Source organism: Bufo gargarizans, chromosome 6, assembly GCF_014858855.1.
Source record: "Bufo gargarizans isolate SCDJY-AF-19 chromosome 6, ASM1485885v1, whole genome shotgun sequence".
Lineage (NCBI taxonomy): Eukaryota > Metazoa > Chordata > Amphibia > Anura > Bufonidae > Bufo > Bufo gargarizans.
The window spans coordinates 296,661,304-296,679,701 of record NC_058085.1 but is presented as its reverse complement, the minus strand read 5'-3'; the positions used below and the strand labels follow the sequence as shown (position 1 = coordinate 296,679,701).

General features: G+C 41.9%; 1 protein-coding gene across 7 annotated transcripts in view; it reads right to left on the bottom strand.

Annotated features, from left to right (window-relative positions):
* ANK3 (ankyrin 3) overlaps positions 1–18,398 on the bottom strand; it is a 695,467-nt gene that overhangs the window by 322,114 nt on the left and 354,955 nt on the right. The window contains exon 1 of one of the 7 annotated variants that reach the window (XM_044296175.1): positions 9,601–9,714. The exons of the other annotated variants lie outside the window; for them this stretch is intronic. Coding sequence (XP_044152110.1) covers positions 9,601–9,714 — 114 coding nt within the window. Of the gene's footprint in view, positions 1–9,600; positions 9,715–18,398 lie in introns of those variants that run through there. 7 annotated transcript variants of the gene reach the window in all.

Sequence of the window (18,398 nt, the reverse complement as noted above, 5' to 3'; positions counted from 1 at the left end):
TTTAAAGCCAAGTGAACTCTGGCTGAGCTAGTTTCTTGAGATATTTTCTTGAGATAGGAGCAAGTCCCAGAGGTGGGACTCGCACCTTTTTGCACTGTAATGGCCTACCCTATCGATATGTCATAAGTATCCACATAGGACAACCAGCCTTATGGTCTTTACTACAATGTTGATGATCTTCTAAGGAAAAATAATTCAGGTAATGGCAAAATACTTTGGCATACATGGTGAGATCAGCATACATTTCCAGGATAAAACATTAGATCCTTCATCATCTCAGAGGGAAATCTTCATGCCTACACCTACTTGAAGAGGTAGATGAGGATCAACAGAAGCTGGTAAAGCCATACACAACTGATCTGTGTAAAGTGGGTCACGTATTCTGCACTTGTTACATTAAATCTAATTGCAACAAAATATCAGTCTTTGTATAATATGCCGCGTTCTTATGGCGATCATTTCAAAGGGAGAACTTGTCTGCCTTTCATATCAGTGTCGGCATTTTACATATTTCCACTTTGAAATTGACTTCAAAGAAACCTCAGCCTAAGAAGTCCAATTCAAAGTCTGGTCTGCCCAGGGTCCCGTTCTCCCTAACCCCTTGTGTTCCAGCCCCCTGTTTGCCACATAAATGCCTGAGACATCACAAACATACTAACACCCACAGTAAACACTGGATACAGCGACCAGCTGCCTTCTCCATTCTCTACACCATTAATGTCCTTCCCCTATGTTTGACAGACCTCCAGTCTTTGTATGCTCTCCTTTGCTCTACATTATATTATGGCTACTGCAATTACTATTCATTAGGTCATATTTGGAAATGCATTACAAGGCCAGAATGCATGAAGTGGTGAAATTAACCAAAAACCATTAGCTTGTAGTACTTGAGTACCAGGACTTGAGTATCAGGACATGTGTTTTATTTGGCTATACATTAACGAGGCAACATTGAGTGTTTCCATTCAAGACTTTTGTTATGTAAAGCAGATAGCTGCAAGCTCCATAGTCGCCTAGAGGTACATTCAGGAGGTAAGACCAAGCCACAATCTTCATCTAGCCCAATAATGACTCTCCTATTCCTGTATCTGTATCGAAAAGTTCCCATATACACATAGTGTGAGGTCAATAATAAGGGCCTGTTTACATGAGCCGATACAGAGAGTATTGATCGGGAAGGGAGGGTGCGTTTCCGGATTTGTGCTGCATTTACATACAATCATTCCTTCTGCTACAATCCTTCATCCCTATGCAGATTCATAATTTGTTGTCAGCTTGTCCTTTTTTACCCAGGGTGATGTGCTGCGGACAGACGATGATTTTATGAGCAGCACCCTTATACAGGCCAACTATTGGAAACGAGCCTTTGTGGCAACATTCATTCTCAATAATTGGTCCGATTCTCGGCCCATGTAAATAGGACTTTAGGTTTTTAATTATACCCTTTAGGGTAATGGCCACACTGGGCACACGACACCTGTCATGGCCAGGATCTCAGGGGCATTGCAGAGCAGCAGTGATCCCATAGAGATGAATTGTGCTGCAGTGCAACTTGCATGTTTGCGAAAAATTCAGCTGAATAGGTCACCAGCATGAAACAGGTGGGAGCCCCTTTAAGTTACTGTCATTGCTGGTGAAGGGTTTATCCAGCCTTCTAAAGTTGATGATTTATTACTGGGGTAGACAATCAATATTAGATCAGTGGGGGTCCAACTCTGGATACCTCCACTTATCAAATATTGGAAGTGGAGAGCATTGCGGCCTCATGGATCTGGATGCATTTCGCACTCACAGTGCCCTACTTTAGTAATGGCTATTCTGGGTATTGCAGCTTCGTTCCATTCAAGTGTATGGGACAAAGCTGTAATACCCAGATTAGCCACTATTAAAAGTCAGATCCCCACCAGTATAATAATAATAATAATAATAATAATGGCCTAGCATAAGGATAAACTATCAATTTTAAAGGTCTGGATAACCCCTTTCAGGCAGAAAACCAGTCCCTGCATATTGCTCATACATCCCAGATTTCAGCACAATGTGTAAAACAAGGAACTCTTAGGCGATATCCTGCATGTGACCAGATTCCTACTCGACGCTGTAAACACCTACTACAAACTGCTTGGGGAGATATTCTGATATATTTTTCATGGGCTCCTAAGCCTGTTATGACCTGAGGAGGGGATGATTTACTATACCTTCCACTGACGCTGTATACCTCCATAAACTATGCGCAGTACAACAAAAGAATATGGGGCTTGGCGGAGGGAACAAAAGCCTTTGTTAGAGGCATCTGGTCCTCCTATGTCCACATTGTAAAACCCACACTGAAACATTTTATCTGCCACACATAAATATTCCTTCTACTAGATTGTCGGCTAGGGGTTAATTTCATTTGACCTAAGATTTCTATGCAGTAGAGGAGGAGGCATCTGCGTGACGGTGTTAGGGTCAATTCACGATTCATTGTAGGAGATTGCTAGCCCCGATTATCCTTGAGGCCTGATGGATGTATGACATGCAGACCCTCAGCAAAGCTTTATAAGCTATACAACGGTTGTAAGAGCCTATAACATAGCGCTATATACAATGCCCGGTTTCCAGGACTATACGGGATTCCTACTATTTGAATTGACACATCCATCTCTTTATTGGCAGGCCCAGATGTTCACCATTGTTTTAGTGCATTGCCAAAACTAGGGTTGTCCCCAGGATCAATGATCCTGCTGAAAACTCATGGTTCCTCTAAATGACCCACAGCTGAGCTTCAGTTTACAACGTTACGATGATGTCTGTTCAAATGCAATACCCTGTATGAAGCAGGGGGTACAATACTAATGAGCCACCTGAAAACCTGGACATTTCTATAAGATCATGTTGAAGGAATGACTGGATTCAATAAAGGCATTCTCAGAGGAAGGTCTCCTATGCCTCATTATAGTTTGTCCCCCATAGAAACCTACTTGGTGGCCATCCTATCAAATAAGCAGTTGGGTATACAGCGCTTTGTGAATTAACCTGAGGGCCACATGTTATCTGTGCATGCTCTTTGTGGTCTTCCACTAACTTCATTATGTTTCGTAACAGCCATTGGTTTTATATGTTTTAGGCCTCCTGCACACAACTATATTTGTTTTACGCCTCCGATCCACTTTTTTTATTTTTTTTTGCAGATGCAGACCCATTAATTTCAATAGGGCCTAAAAATATGTATCCGGATGTCTGTTCCACAGAAGAATAGAACATGTCCAATTTTTGTTTGTTTTTGCTGACAAGAATGGGCATTTTGATAATGGGGCCTGTGAAAATTGCAGGATGCCCACGTCAGATATCCGTATTTTGCGGATCTGCGGGGTGTACATGAGGACCTTTAGTGAGAAGTGGTCAACCCTAAGGCCTCTGTCAGACGGGCATCACTTGTGAGGGCCGGACACGATGCGGGTGCGTTGCGGGAAAATGCGCAAGTTTTCTGCGCGAGTGCAAAGCGTTTTAATCTGTTTTGCACACGCGTGAGAAAAATTGGCATGTTTGGTACTCAGACCCGAACCCGGACTTCTTCACAGAAGTTCGGGTTTGGGTTAGGTGTTCTGTAGATTTTATTATTTTCCCTTCTATGGTTATAAGGGAAAATAATAGCATTTTTAATACAGAATGCTTAGTAAAATGTCTATTGAGGGATTAAAAATAATAAACTAATTTAACTCACCCCATTCACTTGGTCGCCTAGCGGATCTCCTCTTCTTTCTACTTTCTTCAGGACCTGGCTAAAGGACCTTTAATGACGTCACTGTGCGCATCACATGGTCCATCACACGGTCCACCATGGTGATGGACCATGTGATGAACCGTATGATGAGCGCAGTGACGTCATCAAAGGTCCTTTAGCCAGGTCCTAAAGAAAGTAGAAAGAAGAGGAGATCAGCTACGCGACCAAGTGGATGGGGTGAGTTAAGTTTGTTTATTATTTTGAACCCCTTAATGGACATTTTACTGAGCATTCTGTATTAAGAATGCTATTATTTTCCCTTATAACCATGTTATAAGGGAAAATAATAAAGATCGGGTCCCCATCCCGATCGTCCGCACTTGCTTGCGATTTTCACGCAGCCCATTCATTGCGTTTCGTGAAAAATGCAAAATATAGAGCTTGCTGCGATTCTCACGCAACGCACAAGTGATGCGTGAAAATCACCGCTCATGTAAACAGCCCCATTGAAGTGAATGGGTCCGGATTCAGTGGGGGTGCAATGTGTTCACCTCACGCATTGCACCTGCGTGGAATTCTAGCCTGTGTGAAAGGGGCCTAACAGTTTTTGTAATGCATAGATTGTTTTTGAAAGTCCATGTTTTAGATACTATAGAAGGCCAACTACTCACATACACCATATAGACGTGAGGGCGTAGACAATATCAGGACCTGACATTAAATACTTGAATTCATCAAGACAAAACAATTCATGAGCATATTTTCTCAGTGTTCCTCTGTTATGCCTCCTGTATTTATGACAAAACTGACAACTGGGCTGTACCATTCCCCTTGTGAAAGAAGTGTGTCCCCTTTCTGTCTGACACTGGCAGCATTGGACAGTTTCCGACTGCATATGGACGCACCCGAACTGGTAACACCCAATTGCCAATTTATTTATACGTTTCTAAGCAGAATAATATAAGACAACAGCACAGAGTTATAAGAAAAGAAGCTCCAGAATTCTTATTTCATGAGGAATGAAGGTATGTACTAAAGTGGATATGACAGCAGTGGTGACTAGTGTTGAGCGAATCGAAGTATCCAAAGTGGCCTTCGATCCGAATTTCAGGGAAAATTTGATTCGCTATGAAGCTGAATTTCCTTGTGCTTTGTGGTAATGAATTAAATTTTCCCTGAAATGGCGGTGAAAAAAAATCATACTCATACATTTTTTTCACAGATTAACCCTTGTAAGCCCAATTTTTTTTAATCTCAGATGCCACGCTCAGTGATGAACGCGGCATCTGAGGGGTTCAATGACGGAGGGGTGGTGCAATCGCCGTTACTCATAAAGAAATACGCCTTATGACAAAGTAATTCGTCACAAAGCTAATTTCTTTGTGAAATTCGGCGAAGCAGCCAAATAAAAGTTTTTCGAAACTTCGCTCATCTCTAGTGGTGACCGATCATCTTTAAAGGGGTTATCTGGGAATTAATGTTGATGACCTATCCTCTGCATAGGTGACCAATATCAGATAGGTGGGGTCCGACACCTGGGACCCCTGCCGATCAGCTGTTAGAAGAGGCTGGCCCTCTTCCTTGGCCTACTGACGTCACCATATTTATTTGTCACATGGCCTAATCACGGCCATTGAAGTGAATGGGGATGACCTGCAGTACCAAGCAATGCCACTATGCAGTGTACGGTGCTGTGCTTGGTAAGCTGCCAGGAGGCGGCTGCACTCGCTCACTGTAACTGCTGATCGCAGGGGTGCTGGGACAAAGACACTGTTAATATAGGATTCTCAGATATGTTCAAGGTGACTGAAATATATGTCACTGATCCCCTGTACTTTTTACTCTGAGTCCGTATTGTATTAACCTATAACCAATGTTCGGTATATGAATACTGGACTAAAGGCATGTATGGCTCTATAGAAATGGAGGAATGCATCAAGAGTTTGAAGAACATATTTTTGTTTGTTCAAAGCTGCTCATTTTATGTCTCTTATCTCGGGATATCTCCAGCCAAGAGGAATGTGTCATCAGAAAATGATCTATTGTTTAGATCGTATTAAACATATTTTTATAGAATTTTTGGTGACGTTTTTAATTTATCATGTGACTACATAAAACAAACATAAAATCCTGCAGTTTTCGCACTGTAAAATGAGTCTAATAATACCGCTACGTCTTGGTCTGTACAGATCACTTTACCGCAGTTATCTGCTTATCATTACAGATAGGATTATAATGACAGATATCACCTCTAAATAGATAACACCGGATTCTCCATTCACAATACCCAATATCACAACTTATCTACACAGAGCATGTTTAGAAAACGCTCTTATAACACACCATTGGGGAGCTTTATCAAAATTGGTACAAAGGAAAATTGGTTAAGTTGCCCATAGCAACCAATCAGCTTTCACCTTTCATTTTTCAGGGCTCCTTTGAAAAATGAAAGTGCCAATCTGATTGGTGCTATAGGCAACTAAGCCAGTTTTCCTTTGCATCAGTTTTGATAAATCTCTACAAAAAATATGTACGAATGTATATATTTCCATGCTCATTATAGAACCAACTCAATTAACGCTGTTACCAGCTCAAGCAAGATGGCCGCCCCGTAATCATGTTCAGGTAATAGAATTTAAAAATCTGCAGTCAGAAAGTGAATACAGATTAGGAAAAAAAAAAGGATATACGTGGCTGTCAGGTTTTAACTGGCAGATAAACTTTTTATGACACATTCCCTTTAAGGAAGGACACATTTAAATACTGGATGTAGGGCCCATTGAATTGTATGCCCCCCATACAGGTGCATGCCTCACATATAGACTCCTACTGTTTTGCAGTCGACTATGCTTTTCAGTAAAAAAATGGATGCCAAAAGGACACGTTTTGGGCGTACACTAGTTCAGTTCAAGCCTACAGATGCATTCGGCCTGTTTTATGGGAACACTCCCAAAGCAAGCGATAAAGGCGTAGTAAAAACAAGATGTGACGTAAGCTTCACACATAACATAGCCACCACTTCAATTCAGGTGGTGTCCTAATACCTCCAGAAACATCTATGGTCCTCCACATTAGGCCACGTGCAATCACTTCCCCGGATCAGGCCGTATTTAAAGACCATCCATCTACTAATCCTGAGTGATCATAATGGTCCCAATCCGGTAGCTTGTAACCAGTATAATTCTGTATAACGCTACCCCTGCCAGCCCATGCACAGTTGTGCATCCAGATGGAAGTTCTCTGAAGGACAGGGATAAGTGCGGGCAGACTCCATGACTTTGGGTTGATTTGATTTACTGCAGGAAACAGAAATGCTGACTAGTCCTTTACGGCAAACCACACCCTATGCTTTATGGACGCTCTAATGGACTTAAACATTGCACTTTCATGCTCCAAACACTTGATTGATCTGATTCCAACACGGGGACTTGAAATTTATCTCCATAGAAGGTCTTCAGAGACACTCCAATACTACTGCATTATATGGTACTGTTATACATGCACTAGACTAGCACTATATATTATAATACTGTATGTATGTGATGTACCACATTGACGGTACTATCTTTCTTTTACATTTTCCATTATTCTTAATAAACAATTTAGTGACTCATTTACTAGAATTTGTAACCGCAACGTGGACACCATCTTTCGAAGGGTCAGCATTGAGATAATGTAGATCACTCAGCCTGTTAATGGCCCTCTATGACTATGGGTAGGATGGAGTTTTATTGTGCATTGTCTGTAGGCCTCATATATAATCCCTCAACCCCCGGCATATGATCAAAGCTCTGCTGGAAAGACAAAGGCATTACACACCACAGTGTATACCCTTTCAGTCCTCTCCTCTATACTGAGGAGGGGAAGGGGGGCTTATGGTAATAGAAAAAATGCCTGAAGAATGGAAGAAGACTCTTTAAATCTCCTCTGTGACCCTGACACGCGTTACTGCTATTGTCATTCTGCTTTAAAGGCTATGGTTAGGGGGGCACAGTGTGAACAGCGGCCATGTGCTGCAGAGTCAGGTTGCAGAGGGGCAATACGGGAACACTTTATACTTTAACCAGTTGCGTGCTTTTGCAAAAAAAATAAAAAATTTAGGGAAAATTATCTGGATGTTTATTAGTAGCTGGAAAGCAAAACTATATCCAACAGCCATATAGTGAAAGGGATTTGGGCAGGAGTCACTTTCATTACTTGGAGCTGTCCAGAGGACAACTGCTGAAGCTTATGGAATACCCAACATCTCTTAGCATGGTACTAGACACGTGCATGCCTGCTTTAGTATACATCCCAATAAGACATGAAGAACATTAACACTTAAATCAGTGGCCCCAATGTCTATAATAATCTTCAGTATGAATGCATGCTTACAGTAGTCATCCACAAATCTATTCAATCTAGCATGTTCCTTGAAATCCCAATGATGTGCCAACACTTGTCTCTCCCATGCTATTTTCTGCCTGGTCAATAATCACCTGGATCATAAATGGTAAGGGCACTGAGAAGACAATGGCCGATCCACCACAATGATCAGCCAAGGTTGACAGTATTGTCACATGTTCCCCATCACTGCTATCAAAGCAGTTTTTGGAGATTTTATGTAGAGGGAGTGCATTCAGCATTGAACAGTAGCATATGATGAAACCTAGGAGCATCCCCATCGATGACTGTACCTGGAGCCTCTCTATTATGTCACATATAACAATAGGTATTGGTTTCCTACGATAGGTTGTAGATTTAACGGCGCACGCAAAAAGGAAGCCAAGTGGTGTGATGCCGTATGTGCTACAACGGCGGGGGGGGGGGGGGGGGGGCAGACACATTTACTGCAGCAAATCTACATGTCATTGGGGGAGCTCATGCATCATTGCTCTCAGTAAATTAGGATTATCTGTCCTTCAGGGAATATCACAAAGGATCATAAAAGGAAAAAAAAAAAAGGAAAAACAAAAACCTATAGGTGCAAACAACAGGCCTGGATCTGTGGCCTCCTGGTCAATATTTTTTCATTGCCTGTGATGAGAAGAAGGAGGCTGCTGGGCCTCGTCTACTGAACTGGAGGACAAGGTCTCCCCACTGCCTACACAATCCTCTATAGGAACATGCATTTTAATTGCCCTTTGTCCCAGGCAGAGACTCTGACACCAACAGAAATGCAGGAGAAAATCCTTATATCTTATAGACGTTGCCTGAAATAAATTATTTAGCAACAGTGTCAGAAAAATTTTACGTCAACCGCATACAAGTGCGATTGTATTGTCATGGTGAAGAATTTAGAATGAGGTCACAGCAGTGGTGGAATAGCGCAGGCCACTGAATATATATATATTTATACTATATATATATATAATGTTTATATATATATATATATATATATACATAATATATATATATATATATATATATATATAGATATACATAATTTATATATATATATATATATATTGGGAACACTATATTAACATGACGTACAGATTATGCTGTATGTATCGTGTTAACGTAAGTGCTAACTTTATAGACATATACGTGCAGATTAATGCCACCATATATATATATATATATATATATATATATATATATATGAATAGATAGATAGATACAGAAGAGCGGCTATTTGCATTATGTAAGACCATGCATAACATATTCCAGTAAGATGTTTAATGGCAAACATGGGGACTGAAGCTCTAAGCCATAGAAGTAGGGATCAGATGCTTGAAAATCCCATGAAGAAGACTGACATGTGTGGAAGGCACACACACACCTCCTGCATCATCTCTGCAGTAGTCCATACCAGTGTGAAATGTGTTTCTGCTTTCACGCCATGCTTCGGCTGGATCTACACATGTGAAATCAACATACAGCCATCCATCTGTCATATGCAGAAATGATACCTTTTTCTTACGATCCCTGGAGCGTTTCCTGTGCCTCCTTTTCTCCTTAGTTTCCTCCTCTGCATTAATTTCCAGATCCCTGTTCTTCTTCAACTGGGATGCTGCATGAGCCATTGTGAGAGAGAATATCCCATGAAACAAGGGCCCCTTGAAAAAGGTGGAATACCCTTATGCACCTTCTATCCAGCTTGACAGGGAAGACTCCAACAAATGAAGAGCAGTAAAACCCAGTACGCAGGCTCAGGATGAAGACGAGGAAGCGTGTAAATATCCAGTGCTCACATCCCTTCCTCTACCTTCCAGTACCTGGAGCGTTCCCAGGCATAAGCGCAGGGAGAAAGACAGCTGAAGCAGTGTGCTGGTTGACTGCTGTATCCCCCTGCTACCAGCTGGAAGTGTCTAAGTGATCCCAGTAAGGGGGGATTGCTCCTAATGATGCTCTATGCAGAGGAATAGTCATGTGGGGCCGCACATGCAAAGACCCAGCATCACAATCTGCTTCCCAATCCAGGAGCTGGAAGCTAAAACATGCACTTGGTCATCAGCCTAGGACCAAAATGTGTCCTTGTATAAATCTCTGAACCTAAGAGGCAGAGCTCCCTCCCACTGTCATAGAGCTGCTGATGATACGGGGGGGAAATATAGAGCAAAGAATAAGGAAATATATGGAGTCACACAGTCCCTGAGCTGCATTATGCAGAGCACAATGTGACGGGAGGGTCTTATTAACACTGAGTGTGTGCTTTGGAGGCTGCCCCCCTCCAGAAGGACAACAAATTCATAGAGGGAGGTGGAATAAAGCCTTTTTTTTTTGTCTCGGAAGAATGTATACAAAAACATCCAGTGTAACAGTCCTGCAGAGGAAAGACTGAGCTCTAATAGCAGGGATACAAATCATTGCACATTTTAATTTTCTTTTTAATTTTAATTTTCCAGATCTATTCACTGATGCTCATGGACTAATGAGTCGCATTGAGGCCTCCTTCAATCACCTTAACATCTAATACCACCTGAGTCCATAGCCTCCGCAGCATCTGAATATTCATCTCCTGTATAAAAATAGCAGTACGTTGGCCCTTGAGCAGGAGCTATTAATGGAATGTACACAGAAGAAAATTAAAAATCGTTCGAGCAAAAGCTAATACGGAAACGACATGCACAAAATAGCATTTATGCCAATACAAAGGCAGGAGGCAGAAAGAATATTTAGCGATGGTTTTAGTCTTTTCTGGATACGATGTTGTTTACAAAAATGTGACCTAAAAAAAAAACATTTCATCAAACCGCCACGTGACATGCATGGCTTAGACTATTCCACTTTTCATTAAGGATGGGTATACCGTCACGATGATGAGCCTGGTTAATCTCTATATGGTTTATCCAGATGCCGGCGTAGAAGGAAATGCTAGACCAGTAAACCCTTCTAATATGCATGGAGCACTAACTGGTTTATCCAAATACTGTTAATCCAGATGAAAAATTCCTTTTGCCAACTGCTGTCCATCAACTAGGTCATGTTGTTTGGAGATAAACAAAAACAAAAAAAAACTGTGAAGGAGCTAACGTAATGATTGTGACTTCTGCAATGTGCATTACACATTTACAACTGTCTGGAATGTACAGGGGAAAAGAGGTTCTATCGGCAGAGATTTAAGGGGTACTTCATCAAATTCGTTTTGTGAAAATGTGAGACATGTCATAGACTGGTGAAGTTCTGGGAGCTGGGGTCACATATTAATGTCCTAGACCAGGCATGGTCAACCTGCGGCCCTCCAGCTGTTGCAAAACTAGAAATCCCAGCATGCCCTTATAGGTGGGAATTGTAGTTTTGCAACAGCTGGAGGGCCCCAGGTCGGGCATCCCTGTCCTAGACAAATGCACAAGTAACCGTTGATCCATTTTATTCTCTTTTCTGTTGTGCTTATACACAATTAGCTATAACATTCAAGGGGTATTCCCACATTTGATATTTATGGCACAGTATATATATTGATAAATGTATGATAGATGTGGGACCCATACCCTTGTGGAGAATAGGGGTTCCCCGACCCATCCGGTGAGACAGCAGCCACATCCAGCCTGAGAATAAGTGAAGAAAGACATGCATATGCATGCCACTTCTCTATTTAGTCTGTGCCCAAATGTGGTAGATGGCAGCCACTTCACCAGGCAGATGTAGGGACCCCTGTTCTCCACACAGGTGTGGGTCCCAAAGGTGGGACATCAGGTGGACATGTCATAAAGGTGCAAGGTAGAAATACCCCCTTAAAACCACTGATGGGTAATTATCTTGGTTCAGTGACACCTATTAAGGGTAGGATATATTAGGAAGGGAATGAATAATCAGCTCTTGAAGTTGATGTGTTGGAGGCATACAAAATGGCAAAAGTGTGAGGACCAGAGCAATTTTGATAAGGGCCAAATTGTGATGGCTAGACTACTTGGTCGGAACATCTACAAAACAGCAGGTCTTGTTGGGTGTTCCCAATATGCAGTGGTTAGTAGGTAACAAAAGTGGTCCAAGAAAGTATAACTGCTGATCTGATATCTGGGTCATAAGTGTCCAAGGTTTACTCATGGATGTTGTAAACAAAGGTTAGCTCATCTGGTTTAAACCCACAAAAAAAGCTAATGTAGCACAAATTGTTGAAAAAGTTAATGCTGGCTATGAGAGAAAGGTTGAATCACTGACTACCACCCTGTAAAATGTAGCCTTTAATAAATCACTTCAAAAACAACCCCAAAATTAATCCATGATATACACATAATGAAAACAAAAAACACACCACTCGATGGTAGTAACTGAGGCGATGTTATAGGTATGGCTTGAGACTGATAAATGAAAGGGGGTGCTGACCCTAAGGTCTCACCCTAAGTTCAAGACCCTACCTATAAACGGAATAGCCGCCCGATAGGGGCGATTCTGTATCAGGAACCTAATGAACGCCCTAGGATGGCGTTTTTATTATGTGTATATCATGGATTCATTTTGGGGTTGTTTTTTAAGTGATTTATTAAAGGCTACAATTTACATAGTGGTAGTCAGTGATTCAATTGTTAAGATATATACCATCTACATGGATTTTACCCTTTGACGGGTTACTGTCTTAGCTGTGACTTATCAGAGAAAGGTGTCAGAACATACAGTGCACAGCACAGACCAGTCAGAGTGCCCCTTCTGGTCCATATCCACTGCCTAAGGTTAATTTCACACCAGTGTTTTTGCTGGATCTGTCATGGATCAGCAAAAACATTTCCATCACAATTATACAACCGTCTGCATCCGTTATGAATGGATCCAGTTGTATCATCTTTAATAATAGCCATTAATAGCCATTCAATGAACACCATTGAAAGTCAATGTGACTTACATTGACTTACATTGTGAGTCATGACGAATCCATCTTGCTCCGCACCACATCACGGACAGAAAAACGCTGCTTGCAGCGTTACTCTGTCCGCAATGGGGATGCAACCAAATGCAATGGAATGCATTGGGCAATATCAGAGCTCTCGTCCATGAGTATGGGTATGTATCTTTGTACCTGTCCTGAAGATCATACCTTGTCCCTGTCCTGTATTCTGATAGCCTAGCAGATCTTATCTGCGTCTGGTCCATGTTCCTGTTTTTGTCTGTCTGGCAGTCCTTACTGCTTCTGGTGTTACGTTCATGTCTGCTTCTGTTCTTGTCAGTCCATGTCCACCTTCGGAAGAGGGTTCCTCTGTTCCCCGGAGGTGGAGTGCCCATTCTCTGTCTGTGTGCAGCTCCGCCTGGGGCCGCTTAGTTTCTATTGCTTGCGGCACAGGTAACTGCTTCTGCTATGCCTTGCCTGTCTGTGGACTCAATGTACTGTTGGTACCTTGTCTGGCCACTGACTCGGTTTACACTCTGGAGTAGCCCCTGGCAACTACCCTAACGGCCAAGCCTATCCTCACCATCTGAGGCTCTAGTGAAGACCAGGTAGCTGCTTAGTTACGCCCCTCCAGAGTATTGCTAGCCAGTGGCGCAGTGGGTCCACTTCCACTGATCCGTTTTTAGTACATTTAGGTCTTCTGTTATAGTCATTGTCACGTGTCTTGGTTCCTTTGTAATAAGTTTGTGTTCCGTGGTCCTTGGCTTGTTCGCCTTGTCCTGCTCGTATGATGTCCCAGAGGTCCCCCTTGGGCCCCAGGAACGTGACAGGGTGTCATGCTCCTCAATTAATTAATCAGAATAAATCAAAATTAAAACTGTAGCACTCGCCTGTCTTCAATTCATGCTGGTTTATTCACCAAAAATTGCGACGTTTCGACCTCTTGGTCTTTCTCAAGCAAAATTCGCTTGAGAAAGACCGAAAGGTCGAAACGTCGTAATTTTTGGTGAATAAACCAGCATGAATTTAAGACAGACGAGTGCTGCAGTTTTAATTTTTATTTATTCTGGATGATTTTGGGATACTACAGACTGGTATCCAACAGCAGAATGCAAGCAGTATTTGCGACGTTTCGACCTCTTGGTCTTTCTCAAGCAAGTTTGCTTGAGAAAGTCTGAGAGGTCGAAATGTCGCAATTTTTGGTGAATGAACAAGCATGAATTTAAGACAGGCGAGTGCTGCAGTTTTAATAGTAATAGGGGCAATCACACATAGCCAAATATACCACTCCACTGGTTTTACAATTTATAAAATCTCTATTGACTAATTCATGAGTCGTTGATGTGCTTTTAAATGTCTAGCCAACTTGGATCTGTTCACATGCCACGTACCTCCTGTGCCACAAAGGGCCTGTTGGTTGCCAGGAAAGCACCTCGCAATAGGGGAGAAAAATGGCTGTGTACCAAGTGATCTTTTAATCTCCACCCTATTTTAAAAGTAATCTGGGTGGCTGACGCCAATGACTGTACAAAGGTCCACATCTTGGAGAATCCCACATTAAGTTTCAAGTATTGAGCAGAACTGTTTGTGGGTATATTCCTATAACTCTAATAGTCCTTTTCTGTTTCTCTTGGGTTTGGGTATCAATAGGCATCGTTCTACTATCCCTTCTACTAGCCTCTTTAACACCTTCCTTCAGAACAGTGTCAAGATAACCCCTGTCGTTGAATCTCTCTCTTAGATCCTTGGCCTGTTCTAAAAACATCCGCTTATTTGAATAATATCTCCTGAGGCAAATGTATTGTCCTTTCGGTTTATCTTTCCTGAAGGGATATGGATGTAACCTCTTCCAGCTCAGGAGGCTGTTTGTAGCCGTGGATTTTCTAACTATGCCAGTGGTGACATATCCATAACATCATAATTTAAAGGACACATCTAAGAATGTCAAAGAATTGTGGTAACATTCTGCCGTAAAGTGCAGGCCCAGACTGTTTTGGTTAATTTCTGATAGAAAGTCCATAAAAGAGTCCTTGGAGCCTGACCAAAATATCAAAAAGTTGTCGATGAATCTCAACCAGAGGCACATTGAATGATGCCATTGGTGGAGGTCATCAAACCATATCACATTTGCCTTCCACCAAGTCGAGGAGCAAATTCGCATATGTGGGTACACAAGGAGTACCCATAGTGGTGTCCCTGAGCTGGTGGTAGCAGAGGGAGCTAAAAGTAAATTATTTTTTTAGTTAAATTAAAGTCCAATGGTTTTCAAACAAACTCATTGTGTGAGGCCAACGGTATTTCTCTCATGCTAAGAAAACTAGCCGCGACCTTAAGTCCTAGATGGTGATGGATGGAACTATATAAAGCCGCTACATTTATTGATGCCAATAGTGTTGTTATCCACCAGTAATTCTTCCAGTCTGAGTCAGACGTGTCCCTGATATACAGTATGACAGTGGAGCTTGTCCACATAACTTTTATTTTGATTAATACTGCCAACCCTAGATATAATAAGCCTACCTTTCTGGGTTTTCAGTCCCTTATGTAAGGTATAAAAAGTGGCTGTAATTGGAAAAGTCAGGAAAATAAGATTGAACTCATCCTGTTGTCAAGTGCCTCAAAAAGAATTTCTTGTAGAAATACTGGGCCCGGATTACAGTCCAATCGACAGTAAGACTCAGGGTCTGATAATAGATTTAAATACATTTGTGTATAGTCATCATAGTCCAGGATTACCACGTTTCCTCCCTTATCTGAGGTTTCGGGACAATTGTCTTGTCTTTTTCTAGACTGACAAGAGCCTGTCTCTCCCCATACTCAGGTTGGTAAAAGTCTTCTCAATAAACTTTTAAAGACTCTCAATGTGTGGGCTATCTGCTAATGGTGGCATCCATACATTTTTGTGCTTTAAATTAGTTACTGGTCCTCTTGCGCTTCTCGCAGTACCCCAGAGGACTACCGCAAAGGGTTAATTATTGTCAAAAGGGTTAATTTAATGTGGACAAGTTAAATGTTGTGATTTGTTGTTAAAAAACTCATTTCTTTATACACTGTGTCATCCTAACAGCACGATGGCGAATGGAGTGGTGGTCATGCATGAGAACTACTACTCCATTCACTCAAGGATCCAATTTCTTGTGATCTGTGTTGGCCCAGCAGTATGGCCCCAGTAACTGATCATTTATCACAGATCGTGTGGATAGGTGACACATATTGTTTGTAGACAATCCCTGTAAATCATCTGTTGTATCATTATTGATCGTGTTTATAACCGTTGGGTACGTCACTATGTAACGGTGATAACTGGATTTGATGGAACATGTCATGTGATGTGGTCATTTTTTTGTTATTAGTGTATGTTTTATAGTGATAGATTTTATCATGACCTAAGCTACTGTATAAGGTGTTTGAAACAAGTAACTATGATTTTCAAGTAAACACCAAAAAAGTATTTGGGGCAAAATAGTTCAACCCGGAACCATGCCCCCCAATTATCACACCAAAAGAAGGCTAATCCAAATAGAAAACAATAAAACCAGTATTTATTAATGCATGTTAAAACAAGAAATCACAGTATTAAAATGCCCTAGCAAGTAGTACAGGCTAATGGTGAAATACAGGCATATGGCTGGACAATTAATAAACCAGGGTATATAACACACTACATGATATAATGTTGAGACCCAAATAAAGTGCAAGTGCATGAACTCTAATCACATGTACATTTCAATGCTAGCATTTACCCCCTGATGAAGCATTAGCGAAATGTGCGTTGTGACGCAGGAGGAGACGGTTTCTTGGTATGGCTACACATTTGTATATCAATTGCTTGGGCTGCCTTGGTATGTACATGTGACTTGAGTTCATGCACTTGCACTTTATTTGGGTCGGAACTGCCTGCCTGAATCCTCTGCCGCAAGTGTGAACGTACCCCAACAGATGTGCGGCACAGAAGGGAGGGAAGAGAAGTACCCTTCCACTAGGGTGACCACTAGCTCACCTGGCGCTAGCACCTGGCTACCCTTATGTCCCTAGACGGGATGCTAACCAGTACACCGATCACGTGCATCGTCCCTGGCTTACCCTGAAATAAGTCCTAGGTAGTAAGTAGGATGGTGGGAGCACTAGTCCTCACCACTGACACATAGGGTAACAACAGGGAAAGGACAAACAACACAAACACCAAAAACAATCCCAGAAGGGAGACAACAAACAGGAATGAACCAGAGATCCAATAACTCCAGTCTCAACAGCTCCACATAAATAGTTGTCCACCTGAGGTCAGAATAGAAGATCTGAAACGAAGGTCTATATCTGGCAACAAGGGAACCAGAAAGGAAGATTATATAGTAGCTGGGGGTGGCTGACAGAGAACAGCTGAAAGGAAAAGCTACAGATTCCTAAATGGGACAAAAAAGAATCACAAACCTAAGCAGGAAAATCTGGATCGGAATCTCTTCTCACCATTAGGTCATGGAGCGATCTCTTAAGAAACCGAGAGAGTAGCCACCCGCTGCAACCTTCTGACCCCAGGCACAACAGGGTCAGCGATAGGTCGTAAAACCCTTGTGACAGCCTGCCAATCCATCAGATACAGGGAAAAGAAACCCTATTCTCAGGATTGGTGGGCTTTCCCCCAGCGATCAGTTAGTTATCCCATATCCTATGTATAGGGTATAACGTCTAAACTTGGCACAACATCCTTAATCATCACTGGAACAGACATTTGGTTTCAAAGTGAATTTCCACAGGACAGACCTGTTGCAGACATTTCAGGACTCTCCTATTAATCTGAACGGAGTTTGCAGAAATCCATGTGTTTGCTTCAGGGACAACTCCATGCAGATGAAGGAAACTGATTTTAAGCTTCAGAAATGTTCACAGCAAAGCTGCCTCATGTGAATTTATCCTAAGTCATGCACTAAAGACGCACTTCTGGTGATACTAGAATATATACACTTAAATATAGCTTATTCACTCATTCATTTTATGCTCCGATGCCCCCCCTTGCCCTACGTTGCATTGCACAGGGAAAGGGCTGTTTTGTTTACATTCTCACTGCTAGGCAGAGGCTTCCGCCTAGCAGTGATCCCAGTGACATCACCGGTACTAATGGGTCATCTATAGCGCTGACCTAGCCTGTTTTTATTAGCATACCCAAAGTGTGACCTGGAACGTCATGGGATCTAAAGAAAAAAAACATGGGTGAGCATCAAAGCATGGAATGTTGAGGGGTAACTATCTTTTATTTGAACTGTCTACATATGAGCTACATCTGGTGTAATGGGGTTATCTGATGGTATAAAATACCTGCTCAGCCAATCATTGTTCGCAGTAGTGACCGGCCTCAGACAAGGATTCGCTGAGCAGGCATTTCTTGGCATTTCCTGTGGAAACCAGAAAGCAGGATGTCGAAGGTAATAATGCTTCTTTTATGTTTTTAAA